Source organism: Bos taurus, chromosome 25 (assembly GCF_002263795.3).
Source record: "Bos taurus isolate L1 Dominette 01449 registration number 42190680 breed Hereford chromosome 25, ARS-UCD2.0, whole genome shotgun sequence".
NCBI lineage: Eukaryota > Metazoa > Chordata > Mammalia > Artiodactyla > Bovidae > Bos > Bos taurus.
In genome coordinates, this window is record NC_037352.1 from 30617467 (window position 1) to 30638090 (window position 20624).

General features: G+C 38.8%; 1 protein-coding gene across 9 annotated transcripts in view; it reads right to left on the minus strand.

The window, feature by feature from the left end:
* Nucleotides 1-20624, minus strand: part of AUTS2 (activator of transcription and developmental regulator AUTS2) — a 1215681-nt gene that overhangs the window by 835218 nt on the left and 359839 nt on the right. Inside the window, exon 1 of one of the 9 annotated variants that reach the window (XM_059881700.1) lies at nt 9894-15534. The exons of the other annotated variants lie outside the window; for them this stretch is intronic. Within the exon in view, the coding sequence (XP_059737683.1) occupies nt 9894-9941 (48 nt within the window). The 5' untranslated portion in view covers nt 9942-15534. Of the gene's footprint in view, nt 1-9893; nt 15535-20624 lie in introns of those variants that run through there. 9 annotated transcript variants of the gene reach the window in all.

Sequence of the window (20624 nt, forward strand, 5' to 3'; positions counted from 1 at the left end):
CTCACTCATGAGATAAAAGCGATTATATTGATCATATCTATGTGCATTAAGTACTAACATCGGATATTAATTAACCCAAAGTCTTGAGTAAAAAATTAAATACGAAATAAGGAAGAAAATCCATACTTACTTACAGAATAAAAATGAAATATATATCACCTGATTTTAGGTGAATATTAATTGACCTAATATCAGGCCAACCATATATCTTTTATCTTTTATTAAAAATCTTTTAAGTGACTTCTATTCAATTGACAAGCCAAATCAACTGATGGTCCTTATTTCCTTTGTGAAACATATTGAATGATTCATAGCCAATGAATGCTGCTTTAGAAGGCACCAATACATTATACACTAAGAGTAAACAGTTTGTTTCCATACCTGTTTCCAATAGTTATAGCCAGTATTTAACTAACAGTATTAACTACATATCATGTAAAACAGTGAGGGTAAAAGGAAAGTGAGATATTACTTCCATAAAAACTAAGCTGGGGACTTCCCTGGTTGCCCAGTGGTAAAGATTCCGCCTGCCAGTGCAGGAGACATGGGTTCAATCCCTGGTCCAGGAGGATCTCACAGGCTGCACAGCAGCCAAGCCCATGCACCACAACTGTTGAGCCTGTGCTCTAGAGCCAGGGAACCACAACCACCGAGGCCATGCCCTGCAACTACTGAAACCCATGTGCCTAGAGCCTGTGCTCCATGACTAGAGAAGCCATTGCAATGAGAAGCCTGTGTACCACAACTAGTGAGTAGTCCCCACTCGCTGCAACTAGAGAAAAGCTTGCACAGTGACGAAGACCCAGCACAGCCGAAAGTAAATAAATATTAATAAATAACTAAATATTTTAAAAATTAAGCTGAACACAGTAAAGGGGGGACTCCTTAAAAAAAGAAAAGAAAAAAAAAAAAACTGTTCTGGAATTAAATGTGAGACAATCCTAAAGACTAGGAGGAGGAACCAAAAAGGAGTTTGCACTCAAGATTACTCACATATGTCTAAGTTATTTCAACAATTTTAGGAAACCCTCATAGACAATTGTGGTCAATGCATTATGGATGTGGTTTATTCAAGAAAGAAGAATTGGAACGTGAATCAGTGGAACCATTCTCAAACAGCTCTCACTGAACATTTTAAACTCCTGAGGATCTTTTTAAAAACTCACTGCCAAGGCTGTACTTCAGATCAATTTAATTAGAATCTCTAGGGTTGATACCTGGACTTCAATGTTTTTTTTTTCAAAGCTCCCCCAGTGGTTCCAATGTGCAGCCAATGCAAACAAGGATCTACATAAAAAGATTGGTTAGAGGAAGTATTGTCTTACCATAAAATAATGTGTTAAAGTATACACTTTTTTTCTTTTAATGGTTTCAAGCTTTAGCAGTTTCTGTTTTGTAACTGCACTATGGGACTGATGATCTCAGGAATAGGTATTCTACCAAAGAACAAAATGTGTAAGCTGATTTACTTTGGCCTAACAAGTAAAATGAATGGGATTTAAATACCCTTCCTCACAAAGATTCATGGGTAAGATCCATCAGTTTCAGAGGTTGAAACATCACCTTCATAATTTCAGGGAAGCTCTTCAGTCCTCCCTATGTAAAACTGATCTATCCTACACTTTCTATATTATGACATCCTTCAACTACTCCAAGTATATATAATCACATTCTAGAAAAGCAGAGGAGTCAGTAAATTTAAAAAATTGGGGTGGGGGGGTTACCTTGGGGAAGAAGGAGCTGGAGAGAAACTTAGTTTCATTGTGTGTAGCAAAACCCTCTGATTTAGGAAGCCAAATTCATAAATTCACTTTCATTTATTCATGCAAAAAGCATACAGTAAACAACCACTCTATACATATGGCTACTCCAAATACTCTAAAACAATGCAAAAACAAAACAAAAATATCATCTGAAAAATAAAGCCAATATGAGTCCATATCCTTCTTCAATCCGTCTTCTGATACAACAGTAAAGCACAAAGTCTGTCAACAGGGAGCTGTCGGCGCCTGCTGAAGAGGAAGCTTACTTGCACTAGGTGCCACTCAAGGGCAAAACTGCCTAATGAAAGTCACACTTGATGTACCACCTACACTTCAATTCCAAGTGGCTCAACTGCTAGCTATAGTCCTCCTCCTACTCATCAAATAATCTGGAATGAGGCTTTTGATTTAGATTAGCTGCATCTTTTATTTCCAAAGCATACCAGAAATAACATAGTCTTCAAATTTAACATTTGAAATGGGTTCTACTTACCTCCTTATACTTATTCAAAGAAAACAACTATAATTGAAATCCTTCCACTGGAAAGGAAGCCCTTGGAAGTTCTGAGCAGTTGCTCATCCATAAGCATCTATGAATAGTCTTTCCATTAAACTCAGTCCATTCTAACGATGGAAAAAAATTTACAGTGTAACCTGGTGTAAACATCAAGTTCTTCTCATGTCAAACAACAGGTTTTCCTCTAGCAAACAACAAACAAGGGCAGAGGAGACAGGTTCTGTCTGGTTCAAATTCTAAGGTCTTTCAAGTGAGAATACTCCATAGCCTATGTGTCTTCTCAAGTTTCCAAATGGTTTTGTGACACAAATTCATTGCTTCACTCTAACAAAAGTTTACTGAGATAAAAGTCTATAAAATATTAATAAGGTACAGTCATCATGATTACATAAATTTCCAAACATACTGTGTAAATAAATTTCAAATTAACTGAAGTTAAAGACTGAGAGTACATACTTTAAGCTTATTAGACAGATATTGTATAAGGTTATGAGCAAGGCTGGCAAATATGGTCAAACAATACTTATTGTTCAGAGCGGCTGTTAAGAGGAACGCTTCTCACTAAAGAAAAAAAAAATATCTCATTCTCTCCTCCTAATTCAATACCTCAATTGTAACTGAATATTTCAAGAAGAAAATCTATTGTTTCCTACATTATGGTGTTTCTGGCTAAAGTACTTAACTATTTTTCACTGAAGCCAATATTAATAATTCTAATCTTGTTACCAAAATGCACTGTCAAAACTTCATGGCAAAAGAAAAATATTGTAAAGACAGTGTTTTTTATGGATCTAGATCTTGAGAGAATAGCAATGAAGGTGGGGGGTGGAATTTCAGGTTTGTAAGATAAGAAACAACAATGTGAATATACTCAACACTACTGAACTGCACACTTACACAATGGTGAAGATGGTAAATTTCATATAATATGCTTTTTACCATCATAAAATATTTTTTATTAAAAAACCCCAAAAACTTTGATGGATGAGCTCAATATCAGGTATAGGTAAGACAGGAAAGAATTAGAGAATCTCAAGATTAAAAAAATTGAAATTACTAAGTCTAAACAAAAGAGAAAATATAGACTAAAGGGGAAAAAAGAAACAAACAAACAAACACAGAGTATCAGGGAGCTGTGGGATTGAAACAAAAGTTCTAAGAAATCAGTTCACAGCATCCGAGGATGGAAGGAGAAAGGGCTAAAAAAATAAAAAGTACATGGTAAAACTTGCACAGTTTGGCAAAAGACACAAAACTACAGATTCAAGTAGCAGAATAAGCCCGAAGCTATACCACACCAAGACCCATCACAATAAAAGGTTTGAAAACTAAAGACACAGAAAAATTCTGGAAATAGCCAGAAACAACACATGACTTACAGGGGAAAGAAGGACAGTGAATTTCTCATAAGAAACTCTATAGGCCAGGAAAAGGATTCAAGATACATTTGATGGCTGAAAAGAATGTCAAGCCAGAACTGGATAGCAAGTAATAATATTCCTGAGGAAGAACTGCATACTAAAGACATTCTCAAATTAAAGAAAACTAAGAAAATGTGTTGCTGTACCTATCTTTAGGTATAAAGGAAGTTCTCTTCTTAAAAAAAAAAAACAAAAAACAGGAAATGATAAAATAATTTTAACTACCAGAAAGGGGAAAAAGAACAACGGAAAGAGCAAAAGAAATATACTTTTTCCTCTTGAGTTTCCCAAATCATGACTGATGGTTAAAGCAAATATTACAACTGTCTTGAGATGGTTCTAAATGCATGTTAGAGGAACTATTTAAGATAATTATAATATAAATGGGAGAGTATATTGTCAACAGTTTCAACAGAACTGTATATTTTGACAGTTCACTCAAGCTGACAAAAACCTGACCACAGTGGACTGTGATGTATACATGCTGCAGTATCTAGAACCACCACTAAAAGCAACCACTAAAAAGCTGTACAAAGATAAATATTTAACAACATTATAGATAAATCAAAATGAAATCTGAGAAAATTCCAGGATGTAATTGACAGAAAAAGGAAGGGAAAAAAATAAGAACATTATACAAAAAATTGGCACACTTATGCCTTATACATTAATAATTACAAGGAAACGAAACTTCAAATATCCCAATTAAATGACAGATTAGTAAAGTGCATTAAAAAACATGATCCAACTATATGCTATCTAGAGTTTCTTTAAATATCAAACTTAAGTATATACAACACAGAAAGTAAAAATATGAAAGGATCTATCATAAAAACATTTGCCAAAAAGGAAACAATAGTGATATATTAATATCAGATAAAATAGATGTTAAAGCACACAGAATTGCCAAGGACAGAGACGGAAGCCACATGATGTGGCTCAGACGGTAAAGCATCTGCCTGCAATGCGGGAGACCTGGGTTTGATTCCTGCGTCAGGAAGATCCCCTGGAGAAGGGAATGGCAATCCACTCCAGCACTCTTGCCTGGAAAATCCCATGGACGGAGGAGCCTGATAGGCTACAGTCCATGGGGTCGCAAAGAGTCGGACATAACTGAGCGAGTTCACTTTCACTTTTCATACTGAGAAAACATAATAATCCTAAGTAGACCTGAAAATATATGAAGCAAAAACTGACAGAACTGAAAGGAAGAAGTCGAACCACAATTATAATCAAAGCCCTCAACCACCCCTTTCTCAACAACTGATAGAACAACTAAACAGAAAATCACATACAGAGATGAACTCAACATTAATCACAAGGTCTACCTGACACGGCAGAACATTCTACTCAAAACAGAATACACATTCTTTTCAAGTGCCCAAGTAAACAATACTGAAACAGATCCACACCATGGGTCAGTAAACAAACCTCAGTAAATGTACAAGAATTCAAACCCTACAAAGTGTGTTCTCAGATCACACTGGAATCAAACTAGGAAAGGATAACAAAGGCCAACAGAAAAATGTCCAGACATTTGGAAACGAAACCACACACCACTAAACAATTCATGTATCAAATAAGAAGTCTCAAGGTGGGGAAAATACATTAAACTGAATTAAAATGAAAATAATACAACATATCAAAAAGCAAAAAAAATTCTTAGATTTAACACAAAGAGGAAGCCATACAATGAGAAAAAAAAAAAATCCATAAATTGGACTGTACCAAAATTAAAATTTTTTTGTTCTGTAGAAGACTTTAAGAATTAGAAAAAAAGATTTTAAACCTCATATCCAATAATAGATTAGCATCTAGAATACATTAAGAACTTTAAAAACTCAGCAGTAAAACTCAGAAATCTAGTTAAAAAATAGGCAAAAGATATTTAATGAGAAAGATATATTTAACAAAAGAAGATACTCAGATGACCAAGAAGTAAACAAAAGGACATTTGACATGATTAATTATTAGGAAAATGAAAATTAAAACCACAGTGAGAGATAATTACACACCAATAGGATGGTTAAAATAAAAGCCAGTAAACCACCAAATGCTGTTGAAGATGCAGAGAAAACAGGCAACTCACACTACTGCACTGAAGAGAATGTATAATGATAGAGAAACAGTGAAAGCCAGTTCTGGTAGCCTCTTAAAAATTAAACATACTACTCAAGAATTGCATTTCTTAGCATTTATCCTACAGAAAACTGATGTCTACACACCAAAACATACACAGAAGTTATGTAGACAAATGTTCACAGCCGTTCTATTTGTATTAGAAAAAAACCTGGGAGCAGCGCAGACATCCCTCAATAGGAAAATGATTAAATGAGCAATGGTGTGTCCATTCCTTGGAGTACTACTACTCAGAAACAGAAGGAACAACACAGAACAACTTGAAGGAATATCCAGAGAATCACGTCGAGTGAAAAAAGATAATCCCCCAAACGTTACATAGTATATGATTCCATTTATATAATATTCATGAAATATCAAAACTTAAAAATTGGAGAAAAAAATATTGGTTGCTAGGAGTTAATGACTAGGGGTATGGGGGCAGGCCAAGTGCTGTGCCTATGAAAAGACCAAGAGGGACAATCCTCTTGGTGATGGAATTGTTCAATACCTTGAGTATATTATCATTAATATTCTGGTTGTGACATTGTACAACAGTTTCATAAAGTGTTATCATTGGAGAAACTACTTAAAAGGCAGATGGTATCACTCTGTATTATTTTCTACAACTACATATGAATCTAGTATTATCTCAAAAAGTTTACTTTTTAAAAAGTATATTAGGTGATACTTCTCCCAATTGAATAGATGAAAAAATACTTTTATCAAGTTTCTATATGTTGCCCAAGATCATATACTACTGGTAAATGGTAGATGCAGAAATCAAACTCATGTTTGCTAGACTCCCCAGAAAAGTCACAGCTTTTCTTAATACATTTAGGGAATAAATGAGCGCCTGTTATGTGTTGGAATTAACAGATACAAAGAAATTGACAACATAGTTCAGTACTCTAGGGTCTTATGGTATAGAGGACATAGACTCTGGAGTAAATTACTACAATAAAATATATTATGTATATACAGGCCAATGCTAGCATTGCTGAAGGACATCAAGTGAGGATTCTTCAATGGGAGAGGACAGTCATTAACAAGAAAGGGGTTAAGGGACACAGACTGACCTTTTAACAAGATCACTCTAGACATGTTTTAGTGCACTAGAAGGCATCATGAGCATCTTGGAGATAAACTAGGAGACTCCTCTAATAAGCCAGCTGGGAGATCTAAAACAGATCTAAGATGGGCCCTTGAACACAGATGACCAGCAAGATATGGTAGTAAATGGGAAGAAGATAACGTTTGGTTGTGGAAGTGGAAATTAACTGCATTTTCGCATTTTAGAGATGCTTCATCTGAGGTTTCTGTTGAACTTGAAGGCAGATGTCTAACTGGTCAATGAAATATATGCCTCTGAAGAAAGAGATTAGACTAGTAAAATAGGTTTTGGAATAATCATTTATTAAACATAGCAAAATATATGAAAATAGGAAATATTCTAAGAGAATGTATAGAAGGAGAAAGAGGCAAGGAGTATGATGAACTTATTTCAAGCAAGCAATATTTCAGAAGGAATGATAGCCCAGTATTGACCAAATTTAAGAAACAGATTACTCAAAAATAATTTAGACAAACAGTAGCATCGATGTATATATACTTTCATGTAAATAATAGATAGCTGGTGAGAAGCTGCTTATATAACACAGGGGAACCAAGCCTGCTGCTCTGTGATGACCTAGAAGGGTGGGACAGGAGAAGGGAGGGAGGCTCAAGAGGGAGGGGATATATGTATAATTATGACTGATTTGCATTGTTGTACAGCAGAAACCAACACAACACTGGAAAGCAATTTTTCTCCAATTAAAAAAATAATAATTTAAATGGAAAAACAGAAGTGGGCATGTGCACGCAGTGGTAGCTAAAAAGATGTTTGTGTTTACTACACATGTATGTTTAATTATGAAAAGGGGGTTTGTGTTACTATACATGTATGTTTAATTTTGAAAAGGGGTCAAAATCCTAATTATCATAAAGAAATGTTTTTCTGTGCCCATGTTTTTGGTGATATATACTGGAATTTCTTAGTTTTTCTTGCTCACTACTTAAGACTGATTCAATAATTTTCCTAAATATAAAACAATGAAATGGCTGGCCATCAAAAATACTCTGTAATGTTTTTTATCTATCCAATAATTAAAAGTTTATATCAGTTCATGTGGTCAGTATTTGAAAATGAATTTTTTCTTTTTTTGCCTTTTTAAAATACTGGAGGAAATTCAAAATTAATAACCCTTTAAAAGAATGGCTTTTAGGAAGAATACAAAAAAGAATCGTAATTTGGTTTTAAGCATCTCTGTCCCTGGGTTTACACTAAAGTCTTTCATCTCTCCAAATGAAACTAAACTCATTTTGAATTCTGGAAAAAAACATGTGAGTTTAAAAAATAAATCATTGTGAAGGAACAAAAGAACAGAATTTCTGTTGAGAATCACAGAAATCTAGAGCATCAATAAGCAGGCTGCACAAGACTGAGATTTTTCTTTTTCTCTTATTCCCCCTATTGTAATATAAACAGGATATCCTCCAGTTAGATATGGAGTCTTAGACTATTTAGCTTTACATTACACGCATGCCGTGGCATATGAATGCACTCCCTCCTGGTTTTGTTGCTACAGGAATAGTAAGGTAGTTATTCAAATAAAGCAACTAATGTAATGTCCTCCTTTTCTTTTATATGAAGATCATTTCTTGAAATATTTTCCAGCTTTTAACGTTAGTTTTCTTTCACTCCTTACCTCTGAGCTTCAGGTTTCTATGGCAGGACATTTAAGGTCAAAGGAAAGGTTATGGAGGTAGAGTACACTTTTAATTAACCAAAATTCATAACAACAAACAATAGGTAATGGGCTGCTCAAAGGAAAGTAATCTAGTGAGGAAAAAACTAACCCCCACATCACAATGACACACCGTCCTGACCCTGTGCACAAAGGTAATATTTCAGTCATAACAGCTTTAATAGTTAACAATGCAAATATGTCTAAAATGGGAAATGAATTTCTTAAATAAAAATCCTATACTTTGACTATGGGTAAAGAACAAGTAATTTCATTGTCACAAAAACACAGCAGAAACAAACCTACACAGAAAATAACAATGTGGAGAAACATAGCCCAAAGTGTACTAATGTCAATTAAACTACAAAAATGGAAGAATTTTTCAATATGCTTATATAAATGCAATCATAAATATTATGACAAAAACCATCATAATTTTCCATCTTGCCATATAATGATTCCATTCTCTAGGGTCTCAGCTTAATTCTACAGTCAGTGTTTTCAACAAACAAAGCAAAGAAAGAAGGATTACAAAAGGGAGGCATTTTAGGATGCCCCTGGAAACCTCGTTACTAACTCAATAAATTCCCAACAGAAGTGATATGTACAGATGTAGAACCAAAATGATGGCCAACAGCTTCAGGCAAGTTTAGATGTGTTAGGAAGTACATACTTCTTTCCTCAAAGTCTAGTCATGATGTATTAAAACAGTGTACTGTAATACTGAAATTTCAGATGCAGCCAAAGTTCACTGCCTCCCTAAAATATAACCCCCCAAAATAGAGTAAAAAGATAATCTCATCAACAGCCAAAATGATGGGGATGCTTTCTCTGAGCAAAGTCACTTAACTGAAAGAAAAAATACAAATAAAAACTTCTGACTAAGCAAACATTCAGGTAACAGGAAGGGTCTGTCAATTTCTTTCAGAGGCAAAAATGCATCAAGTTTCATAGCAAATATTCCTCTTGAAAATTCTCTATTCAATCTAAAGAAGTATAGCCTGTCTTTCCTGTTACTACAGTTTCATCATTTTTCTTCTTTTAACAGTAAATAATGCCTCTGGAAGGGAATGTGAAGACTCCTTCCTTTTGGTCAGTGGCAAGGTCAGACAGCAAGTATAGAGCCTGCATTTCATCCAGGAATCATTAAAGCAGAGGACACGCGTTCACAAATAAAGCTTCTGGGTTCATCTGCTTCCCTGAATAGCCAGAGGAGCTCAACAACATGAGAAGCCTGGAGGGAGGTGGCAGGTTTCCCTTGGGAAGAGAAAACATATTGACTTACCTTCTCTGCATACTTGAACTTAACATAGAACCAGCTTGACTTGATCATTGTCTCACCTCCTGCTCTCAGAGGAAAAGGAGATGGGAAAAAAGTAAAAATAAAAAGAGGAACAGAAACAACAAAAACAGAGTGCTGAAGAAAAAGCTGCTTTTCAGCAAAGGCTTCTTCCAGATGCTGAGTTTTCCAAAGGACGACATGTATTCAAAGGAGGGGCTGAAGGCAAAGGCACAGGAAAATGCACTATTAATCTGGCCTCCTTCCGCCTAATGTTCCTATACACCTTCCCTTGGCGCCTACAGCGCAGTGCAAGCTCTCTCCGGAAACTGCACTCCAGGACTGCCTTGCTGAGCTGTCTGCCTCTCCCTCCTCTCTCTCTCCCTCTGGGTTGCTCTCTTGGCTGGCTGACAGGAGAACTCCTCAAATGGGCTTCAGTTGCCTTCATCACAAATGGCACATGTCAGTAAAGACAGGAGGCAGGCCCTAGCCCCAGTCCCCTCCCAGAAGGGCAACTCCTCTTCCTACCCCTACCCACAGGGATGAATAACGAATTCCAGAACTTCCCCTCGGGACACAGATTAACACCTGGCCAAACATTATTCTGACAAGAGCCAGAGTTTAGAGAAAGGACCCTGCCACAGCTTTAACCTCATGATCTCCTTAACAAGATCAGGTGGTGACCCTTCTCCATGCCTACAGAAGATTACAACACTAAAAACAGCCCAGTCTCTTTTAGCAAAAAGTGAGTAAGAACCGGTTTTAAATTCTCCAGCTGAAACAACATCTTTCAATCCTGTGTAGTCAGAGAAAGAGAAACTGGAATAGCTTTCTCTTGCCATTCCCTCTTACTTCTAATATACTAGCAGCCAAAACAGCTCCTGGTATTCAGCCTTAAGAACTAACAGCTTGGTAAAATGATTGGCACTTATACATACATTCCTTTCCCTCACAGAAATAAATGTAAAGACAGTGTTTTTTATTTTTGTTTCACTACTATTAACTAGTTAAACTTTTCAAGATTTCAAGAAAAGCTGTGAAATAGAATGATGGCGCTGACTTTACAAGATGCCAGAGATGGAATGGAGAAAGAGAAGTGAAACGCAGGCACATGGCTTTAGCATATGTGAAGGGGAGACACCTGTGCATCACTGTAGTAAGACAATCAGGCACATGGAAAAGAGTGATTCTCAAAATATTAATAATATGGTGTGGCCCTTGTCCCTATTCTCCATACCCCTACTGGGATCTCTACCCCAAGTGATAACAATTGATAATATTTATTAAATACAAAATAATTAAGATTAATCTGGATTTTAAAATAAACTCTACAGGATTCTCTAAACTACAAAAGACTATCTGCACTTCATCCCTACAGACCCTTCTTTTGAGGCTTGTCAAGATCTACCACAGTCAAGGTTTCTGAGAGTATAATGTTGGCTGAGAGCTAAATATCATTTACTACATATCTTCTGAGCACCAAAGAAATGATGCTTTTGAACTATAGTGCTGGAGAAGATTCCTGAGAGTTCCTTGGACTGCAAGATGATGAAACCAGTCAATCCTAAAGGAAATCAACCCAGAATATTCATTGAAAGGACTGATGCTGAAGCTCCAATACTTTGGCTGCCTGATGCAAAGAGCCACCTCACTAGAGAAGACCCTAATGCCGGGAAAGATTGAGGGCAGGAGAAAGGGGTGACAAAGGATGAGATGGTTGGATGGCATCACCAACTCAATGGGCGTGAGTCTGAGCAAACTCTGGGAGATAGTGAAGCACAGGGAGGCCTGACGCACTGCAGTCCATGGGGTCACAAAAAATCAGACGCAACTTAGCGACTAAACAACAACATATCTTTATGGAAAGGGGATAAGCTTTCATTTTTTAACCTGCTATTATACACCACTGGGCTAAGCAGTAGCTTCTTTTTAGTTTTCAAAATAATAGGAGTTATTACCACTGGAGAAGCGAATGACTACCTACTCCACTATTCCTGCTTGGAAAATTCTATGGACAGAGGAGCCTGGCAGCATATAGTCTATGGGGTCACAAAGAGTCAGACAAAATGTGCGATTAAGACTTTCACACCACTGAAAAGCCCTTCCGAAACACTCTATAGTTACATCACAATAATTATAAATCTTCCCATATTTTGGAAGAAGTTTTTTCTAGTACACACACTCTAACATTCTAATACTATTTCAGCAGAGCAGCTGCGTAAGTCCAGAATAAAACTTGATGTTAAAATTGACATCAAGTGTGTCAAAACTTATCCTCTAAGATTCATGTACAATAAAGGATCTCTGTGGATTCTAATTTGAATTATTAAGTAAGGGTATAAACCACTTAGGAGGTGCGAGATGACGTAAATGAAGTTCGTACCTGAAGGCTTCTATTTCCTCCAAGGAAAAAAGGACTCTATTCTTACTGGCCTCTCTCAAATTCCTGAATCTTTCTAGTATTCAGTAGCTCTTCTTTCTAGAACACTCCTTATGTCTTTGGTGGCTCAGATGGTAAATAATCCGCCTGCAATGCTGGAGACCTGGGTTTGATCCCTGGGCTGGAAAGATCCCCTGGAGGAGGGCATGGCAACCCACTCCAGTATTCCTGCATGGAGAATCCCCATGGACAGAGAATCCTGGCGGAGAGTCAATGGTATTGCGAAAAAGTTGGACATGACTGAGCAACTAAGCACATACAGTCACATCACCTACATCAAATTCTCTCATCCTTCAGACTGGTACTTAAGCTGTCACTTCCTCCAGCTTTCCTTGTCCTCAGCCTGAGTTTGCCTTGGGCACATCTATAATATACTGAACTTACTGCCTCTTGGCATTTATCATACAATATTCTTCTTGCATACTTACTCTTCTGCATCTCCTTCTAAACTGAAGGTCTCCTGAGAGCAAGTGACAGCCTGTGGCTTGGCATAGAGAATCGGCAGAGCTGATGCTAAGTCAGTACTGTCGGATAGGATGGAGGAAGGAGAACTTAGAACTTGGGTCACATGGCAAGAGTGGAGACGAAACAATGCATGGAAAGTCCTCAGTATATTCTCTCTAAAATAGTAAGCTCTTGATAAATGTTTGATATCCTTCAGCTTTGAGTGGGGAGAGTTTGGAACTTCCACCAAGGGGAGAAAGAAAGTGAACTCAGTAAATGTATTGATGGGCAATACTGAAGAAGCCAACAGCTGCTGAGGCCCACTGATCTATATAACAACACCCAAACAGAGTTTTAATTCTCTCAAGTGGAACACAGACTCTCAAGAGGCCAGACAGCTGACATGCTCCTGAGTGGAAATGGGCAGAAGGATAAGACCTTCAAGGAACTGAGGGTGCTGGTGAGAGGGGTGGTGAGGGGATTACATATGTAATGCAGGCTGAGAAAGGAAAGAAGTGAGCCCAGAGGGGCTTGTAGACTCACAGAAGAGTGAGCAGCATCACAGAAGGATGGAATGGGAAGGGGAAAGATGGCAGGGCGGCCACTGACCAACTTTACTTACAGACATGGTGGCAAAATATTCTGTTTTGGGGACAGATGGTGGAAGACTGGGAATTTTTTTGAAGGTTAATTTGTTTCCTTGTGATTTTTCCCCCTTTACTGTAAATCCAAGCACTCAAAGGAACAGGGAAAAAGTAACATAATGAAGGATTCCAAAAAGTTATTTGCATAATCAAGTCATAAGACTCCTGGCCTTAGTGAATATTCATTCTTTTTGGCAAAGGACTTTAAAAGTTCATAAAAACAAATACTGTCTAACTTTGAGCATAAGGGTCTCTTTTTATATAAAAAGAAATAATAAACTCCCCATTTGATCATGTTTTAATTGTTAGCAGGCATTCATTGATTGAAGAAAAACAAAATGTAAGAATTTAATAATATGGAGATTCCCTGGTGGTCCAATGGTTAACAATCTATCTGCCAATTCAGGGAACACAGGTTCTATCCCTGGTCCGGGAAGACTCCACATGTCAAGGGGCAGCTGAGCCCGTGTGCCACCAACTACCGAAGTGCACGCACCCTAGAGCCGATGCTCCATGACAGGAGAAGCCCCTGCGGTGAGAAGCCCATGCACAGCAATGAAGAGCAGCCTCTGCTCACCACAACCAGAGAAAGCCCCATTCACAGCAATGAGGACCTAGTAGAGCCAAACATTGACTCTTTTTTTTTTTAAGAAAGAATTACCAGTTGAACAATGCATAGGGCTTCCCAGGTGACACTAAAAGAACCCGCCTGCCAATGTAGGAGACATAAAGAGACGTGGGTTTGATACCTGGACTGGGAAGATCCCCTAGAGGAGGGTACAGCAACACACTCCAGTATTCTTGCCTGGAGAATCCCCTGGACAGAGTAGCCTGGTGGGCTATAGTCCACAGAGTCACAAAGAATTGAACACAACTGAAGTGACTTAGCACAACGAGCACACACACACAATGTTTTTTACTGAATTTCTATTAACCATCCCTTTCAGAAACACCAAAAAATCATGTGCACACAGGAGTGCAGCACCTGTATCCTGACAGACATTGCATCTCCCAAGCTGAGAAACTACCTGAAGTAAACACTACACAGATGAAATCAATGAAACTCAGAAAGGTAAAGTGACGTCACCAAGGTCTCACACCTGGCTGTAGTCGAGCTGGATCTATGAGGTGCCCTGGCTCCTCCCTGGCATCATCCTACTGCATGCAGGGCCACCCCTGAGAAAACCGGGAAGACTGTTACATAGCTCAGATAACACAATGCAACCATGCGACAGAATTAGTAACTATAAATTCTCTAAGAATCAAGGGATGATAAAATAAAACTATTTCATTTATCCACCAAATACCTAACATTTGCAGTAATACAGGTTACTGCTTAATGGAAGGTGAGGTGGTTGTGGTTTACTTGCTAAGTCATGTCCAACTGTTGCAATCTCATGGACTGTAGCCGGCCAGGCTCCTCTGTCCATGGGATTTCCCAGGCAAGAACACTGGAGTGGGTAACGATTTCTTTCGCGAGGGGATCTTTCCAACCCAAGGATCAAATCTGCATCTTCTGCATGGCAGGTGGATTCTTTACTGCAGAGCCACCAGGGAAGCCCAAGGAAGGAGATGAAGCTCAATTCAAGGGGTAGACTTTTGCCTGTGTTTTTCTAAAGTCTCTTAAAAGAGGGGAAGGCCTAACACTGATGGAGGGAGGGAGCAAAACCGACTTTATGGGAGAAAGTACAATGTGGAAGGCAGTGGATACAGGCAAGAGCTTTGGAGACAAAAGGATTTCAGTTCCAGTCCTGGACGTGCTAAGTGCTGGGTATAACTGCAAACTAGTCACTTATCTCTCTCAACCTCAAGTTCTTCATCTGTAAACTGAAGGTAACCAAACCTAACTTCAAATGATGATTCCTATGAAAATTAAAATAGCCTCATAGTTTTACAAAGCAGTTAACACAACTCCAGACTCACCACTGAGCTTGATAAAAGTTAGTGTCACCTTCAATTATATCACAACCTCCTAACCTTTGTTTAGTAGCTAGCTATAGTCAGCTGGAGTCGGAGAAGGCAATGGCACCCCACTCCAGCACTCTTGCCTGGAAAATCCCATGGATGGAGGACCCTGGTGGGCCGCAGTCCATGGGGTCACTAAGAGTCAGACAAGACTGAGTGACTTCACTTTCACTTTTCACTTTCATACATTGGAGAAGGAAATGGCAACCCACTCCAGTGTTCTTGCCTGGAGAATCCCAGGGATGGCAAAGCCTGGTGGGCTGCCGTCTATGGGGTTGCAGAGTCGGACACAACTGAAGCGACTTAGCAGTATAGTCAGCTGGAAACATCACTTCTTAGCCTTCAATTCAGAAACTCCACCTGCTGTAACAGAGACTCAATCATCCTCTGCTTACATTCGAAACCTGATGTTCCATCAGGAAGGGAGGAAGAAGACAAGAGAAGGCACCACATCCGCCCAGCTCCACAGTGAACGTAAGCAGGGAAAGGTGCCACAGCTTGTGAGCTTCCAGGCAGTCATCACTGACAATAAGAGCACATTCTCTAATAAAACATGACTGCTATTTTATCCTCAGTGTTTTCTGGAGAATTAAAAGTCCACAAAAACATACACAGAGATATAAGAAACCAGCAATTGAGCCCTTTTAACTCTGAAACCACAACTAAGACAGGCTTCTGCAGAAACTCATTTTCATTTCCTGGCATAAACTCCTTCTCCTTCCAACTCCCACCCGCCTTTTTTGTTTTGTTTTAAACAGACAGTGTACTATTAAAATCGGACGATCTTTGTGGAGGAATTGCTTCAGCTGCACTGAAAGAACCCTTTTCCACTGCAGCTGCACTTGGAACACACCATTTCCTCTGGCAGAGCATCTGAATGCTTGTTCAGAGAGGCTGAAGAGGTTCGATGGGCGCTCAAGGACTTTCTCTTTTCTCAGCGAACAGGGCTGGTCACAGCTCTTATAAAGCCTTCAGAAGGATTCATTTATCTGTCAAAAATGGCAAGACTCTTCCAGCTTTTGTACATGGTGTTTCCTCTGCTGGGGATGAAATTTCCTCTCTTCTTCAACCCTGCTAGTCCAGAAAATGCATTCTGGAAAATGCATTCATACACATGCTTTACACACACACACACACACACACACACACACACACACACACACACCCTACTTCTGCTTAGCTCACAGTTCTCATCCCAGACTTCAACTCTTTACAAAAGCTTCCTTGATCCTTCAAAGGAAGAGTTTGCAAATGAAACTCTTAAGAAGTTCAGCTTAACAACAGAGCTTAAAATGACTTGAACACCAACGACAAAGAGATACAGCTGAACTACAACAGAACAATTTTTATCCTACAATACGTTCTGCTCTTCAGCAGAAAAGAAGGCTGCGTGTTCTTTCCTACTCACGACCCTCCATGATAAATGTGTTCTTCCTTAAGCCCTCAGGGGAGGTGGACGTGCACATCAGCTGAGCATTTCGGGAGGCAGAAATCAGGCCTGTGTTATCTGCGTCTGACCTCCTCTCTGCTCCTAAGAGGCACCGAGCCCAGTTGGAAAATGAGCCAAGGCCCACTGCCAAGAACAGACTCCATCCAACGGCACCACTCCAAGCTAAGTAGTTTCCAGAGTCCTTGAGGGAACCAAGCCAAAAGGCCCATCCAGGATTCTCAAGGTAGGAGAAAGGTCTCGAAGGACACCAAGCCATCCTGTAGGGAGGCTGGAGGATGAGACTAACCTCCAAAAGGGTCAGCTTCAGGGCTCCACATTCCTCTGAAGAGTCTGTCTATTCTGGGTAATGTTCCTCCCTTGTCGTCATCATCATCTGGGCAAGCAAACCCAAGCTATCACAGAGTGAACTATACGAACACTGTCCTACCCCTGAAGTATAGCAAACTGTGCTTAATTTCTGAGCCAATTAGCTTCATAGAGGTGATCTTTGATACCTAGTATTCCTTGAGGTTCTATGAGGCTTTTTTTTTTTTTTCCTCCGAATTTTCCAAAAAGCCCTCACGAAGGTCAAACCATTTAAGATTACCTTAAAGGCACGAAACTGATAACACTCTTTTGGGAAGAAGAGCTACACAGCTTTACACTATGGGTTCTATATTCTTGGGCTTCCCTTGTGGTTCAGATGGTAAAGAATCCACCTGCAATGCGGGAGACCTGGGTTCCATCCCTGGGCTGGGAAGATCCCCTGGAGAAGGGGACGGCTACCCACTCCAGTATGCTGGCCTGGAGAATTCCATGGACTGTATAGTCCATGGGATCGCAGAGTCAGACACGACTGAGTGACTCTCACTCACTCACTCACTCAGTCTACACAAGCAATGTGTGAAGGGATAATCTAGTTACTCACTTTTCTTGTATGAAAATGTGTCCAATTTGATAAAAATAGCTAATAAATGAACTCTGTCTGACATTAAGGGCCATGGGAATTTGAGCTAAGAAAGCATATCAGAAACCGCCCATGTTTCCATCACTATAAAAGGAAAAAGTGACAGGTGCCCAGACACTGAAAGGAATAGGAAAGGAAAGGAAATTACCAAAACATAGTGAGTACAACTAAAAACAGAATCAACTGCGGGGGGTGGGGGGGCTGTTTCTAAAAGACTGATAAGAAGAGACACATAATGATCTTCTTACAAATATATAAATATCTAAACTCTGACCCTATCACCTTGTCTGTGTCTAAACTGTATGTATCAAAAACATCCAATACCAGGAGATGAAAGCAGCATCTTTCCCTCTGACTTCAGATTGACAGAGATGGAGGGGTTATATACTTCACATAAGCCATACTCCACATTCCTGAGTAAGTGTTCCATCAAAAACTGCACACCAGCAAGATCTAATTCTTTCCACTTAGAGTACTTTTTAGAGACACTGGGAAGCAAGCACAAAACTTAAAGATTAAAAAAAAAATCATGTAGCATTTGAAGTACAAAAAGATAACCAACAGTACCTACTGAGGAGTCAGCACCTGCATGGGAAACATTACCCATGCTCCATGAGGAAGACAAGAAGGAACTACACACATACACACACCAGAGCATTAATCATGCTCCATGAGGAAGACAAGAAGGACCTACACATACAAAACAGCATTAACCATGCTCTATGAGCAAACTGACTTCCATGAGGAAGACAAGAAGGATCTACACGCACACTTACAAAACAGAGCATTAACCATGCACCATAAGGAAGACAAGAAGGAACTACACACACACACACACACACACACACACACACACATACACACACCAACAGAAACATTCCTTCCTGAAATGACATGGCTGTCTGGTCGAGGAGACTGGTGATGCACAGAAGAAATGACTTATGACTTCCTATTACAAAACAACAAATCCCCAAAGTACAGATCAATACACCACACACAGAAGTTGGTGAGTATGCAGAAGTCAGTGAGAGAGGGATGAGAGGTGGATGAGGAAGGCTTGTTATGGAAAAAGGAGGTTTGAAGAAAATACAGAATCCGATGTGGGATTTGGTCAATGAAAAAAAGACAAAAAAAAGACATTCCAGGTAAATATGAAACATGTATCAATACAAAAACAAAAGTAAGAAAACTAAAATTATGAAAAGTAGAATTATTAACTCTTTTCCATAAATATAAACATGACTGATTAACTTTGCTTGTGTTCCCCTCATGTCTGCATCTAATGTCTTTGAAAAATGACTTACTCTGAAGTTTGGCCCTGTGTCTTTATATAAAAATATGTTTGTGCACATACATATTACTGTACAACTCTACTTGCATACCTACTTCCTTTACACATAGAATTACATAGATAAATGGCAGCCAAGTTATTTTAACTGGTTTTGCAGTATGAATTCAGAATGATTATAATTACAGTTTCTCTGTTAAAATGAGGTTTTGTTCTTTAATATTCATTGACTACTAGCTTGCTTCCCACACACAACACATTATTTACCCTACATTGGCTTGGTGCATCAATTATGGTAATAGTTTGTGAATAACATTCGCATTATGGAAAAATGAGCCTGGTTACTTAGCTCTCCCTCTGGAAAATTGTCACAAACATATGTATCATCTGTCTCTACTTAGAGTGCAGCAATTAGTAATTATAGCTGTATATACTTTTTTAAAGCAAAGGGGGAAAATAGACCTGAAATGTCATCTTCAAAAATGTTCTTAGGATGTTGTCTAAAATTATTTTGTTGAAACTCTAGTTGTAAAAGAGAAAATTCATTTTGACAAAATAAAAAGTCATTGTTAATAGCATACTGAATATGGAAAAGTAGACAAAGCACCTTTCAAATGACATCACTTACTGAACAATCCCTTCTTCACCCAGATCAGGCTAGAAATAAATAGACCATAGGCTGAGGGAGGGCAGAATACAGTACTGAGAGGCAGGACAGGCCTGGACTCAAACCCTTGTCTTCTTACCATTCTCTGGCTCAATTAAACAGTTATTTGTAGAGTGCCTACTACATATCAGACACAGTACTCAGTTTTATAGAAACTTAAATGAATAAAACAAGATAATCTGTCTTTAGGTTATCTTGTAATAAGGGAACAAGAAACATAAATCAGTACAATAAAAAGTCTTCAGACTTTACAAAAAGAAAAGGTTTTACAGATATGTGAACAGTTCAGAGAATTATTTATTACAGCAGAGAAAGGAAGTAAGAGGTAGCTTTACCAACCAAGGCACAAACTGTGGAGCTGTGGTGACAGGATAACACTGGAACTAAGGATTTCCAAGGAAGAGTAATCTCAGGTGACAACAAGGTTCCAGGTCCGAACATGAGAGTGAAGAATGAGGAGGAATGTGGAGGTGAAGGTCAGAAGGGTCTGGGAAGCTTGGGTTTTCATGGTCTACAGGCTCCTACCCTTTGTTCTCCTCGCTGCACTGCACATCGATGCGGATCCAATGCCCAGCAATGGATGTGCTGTGGCCCCATGCTTTAACTCTTCCCTCTGCCCTAATCCACCCTAACATGGCTCTGGTGTTTTCTGCCAAGCAGGGCACATAAAAGAGAAGGCCAACATCCCCCGGCTCAGTTGCCATGTAGCCCAGAAGCAAGTACCGATTCATCTTCTAGAACAGAGGCCACAACCTTTTGCAGCAAAAAGCCAGACAGTAAACACTCAGGCTTCCCATGTCATGCTATCTCTGTTGCAACTATTCAACTCTGCCACTATAGCTCAGAACCTGCCACAGAAATTACATAAAAATGTTAACAAAAACAAAAAAAAT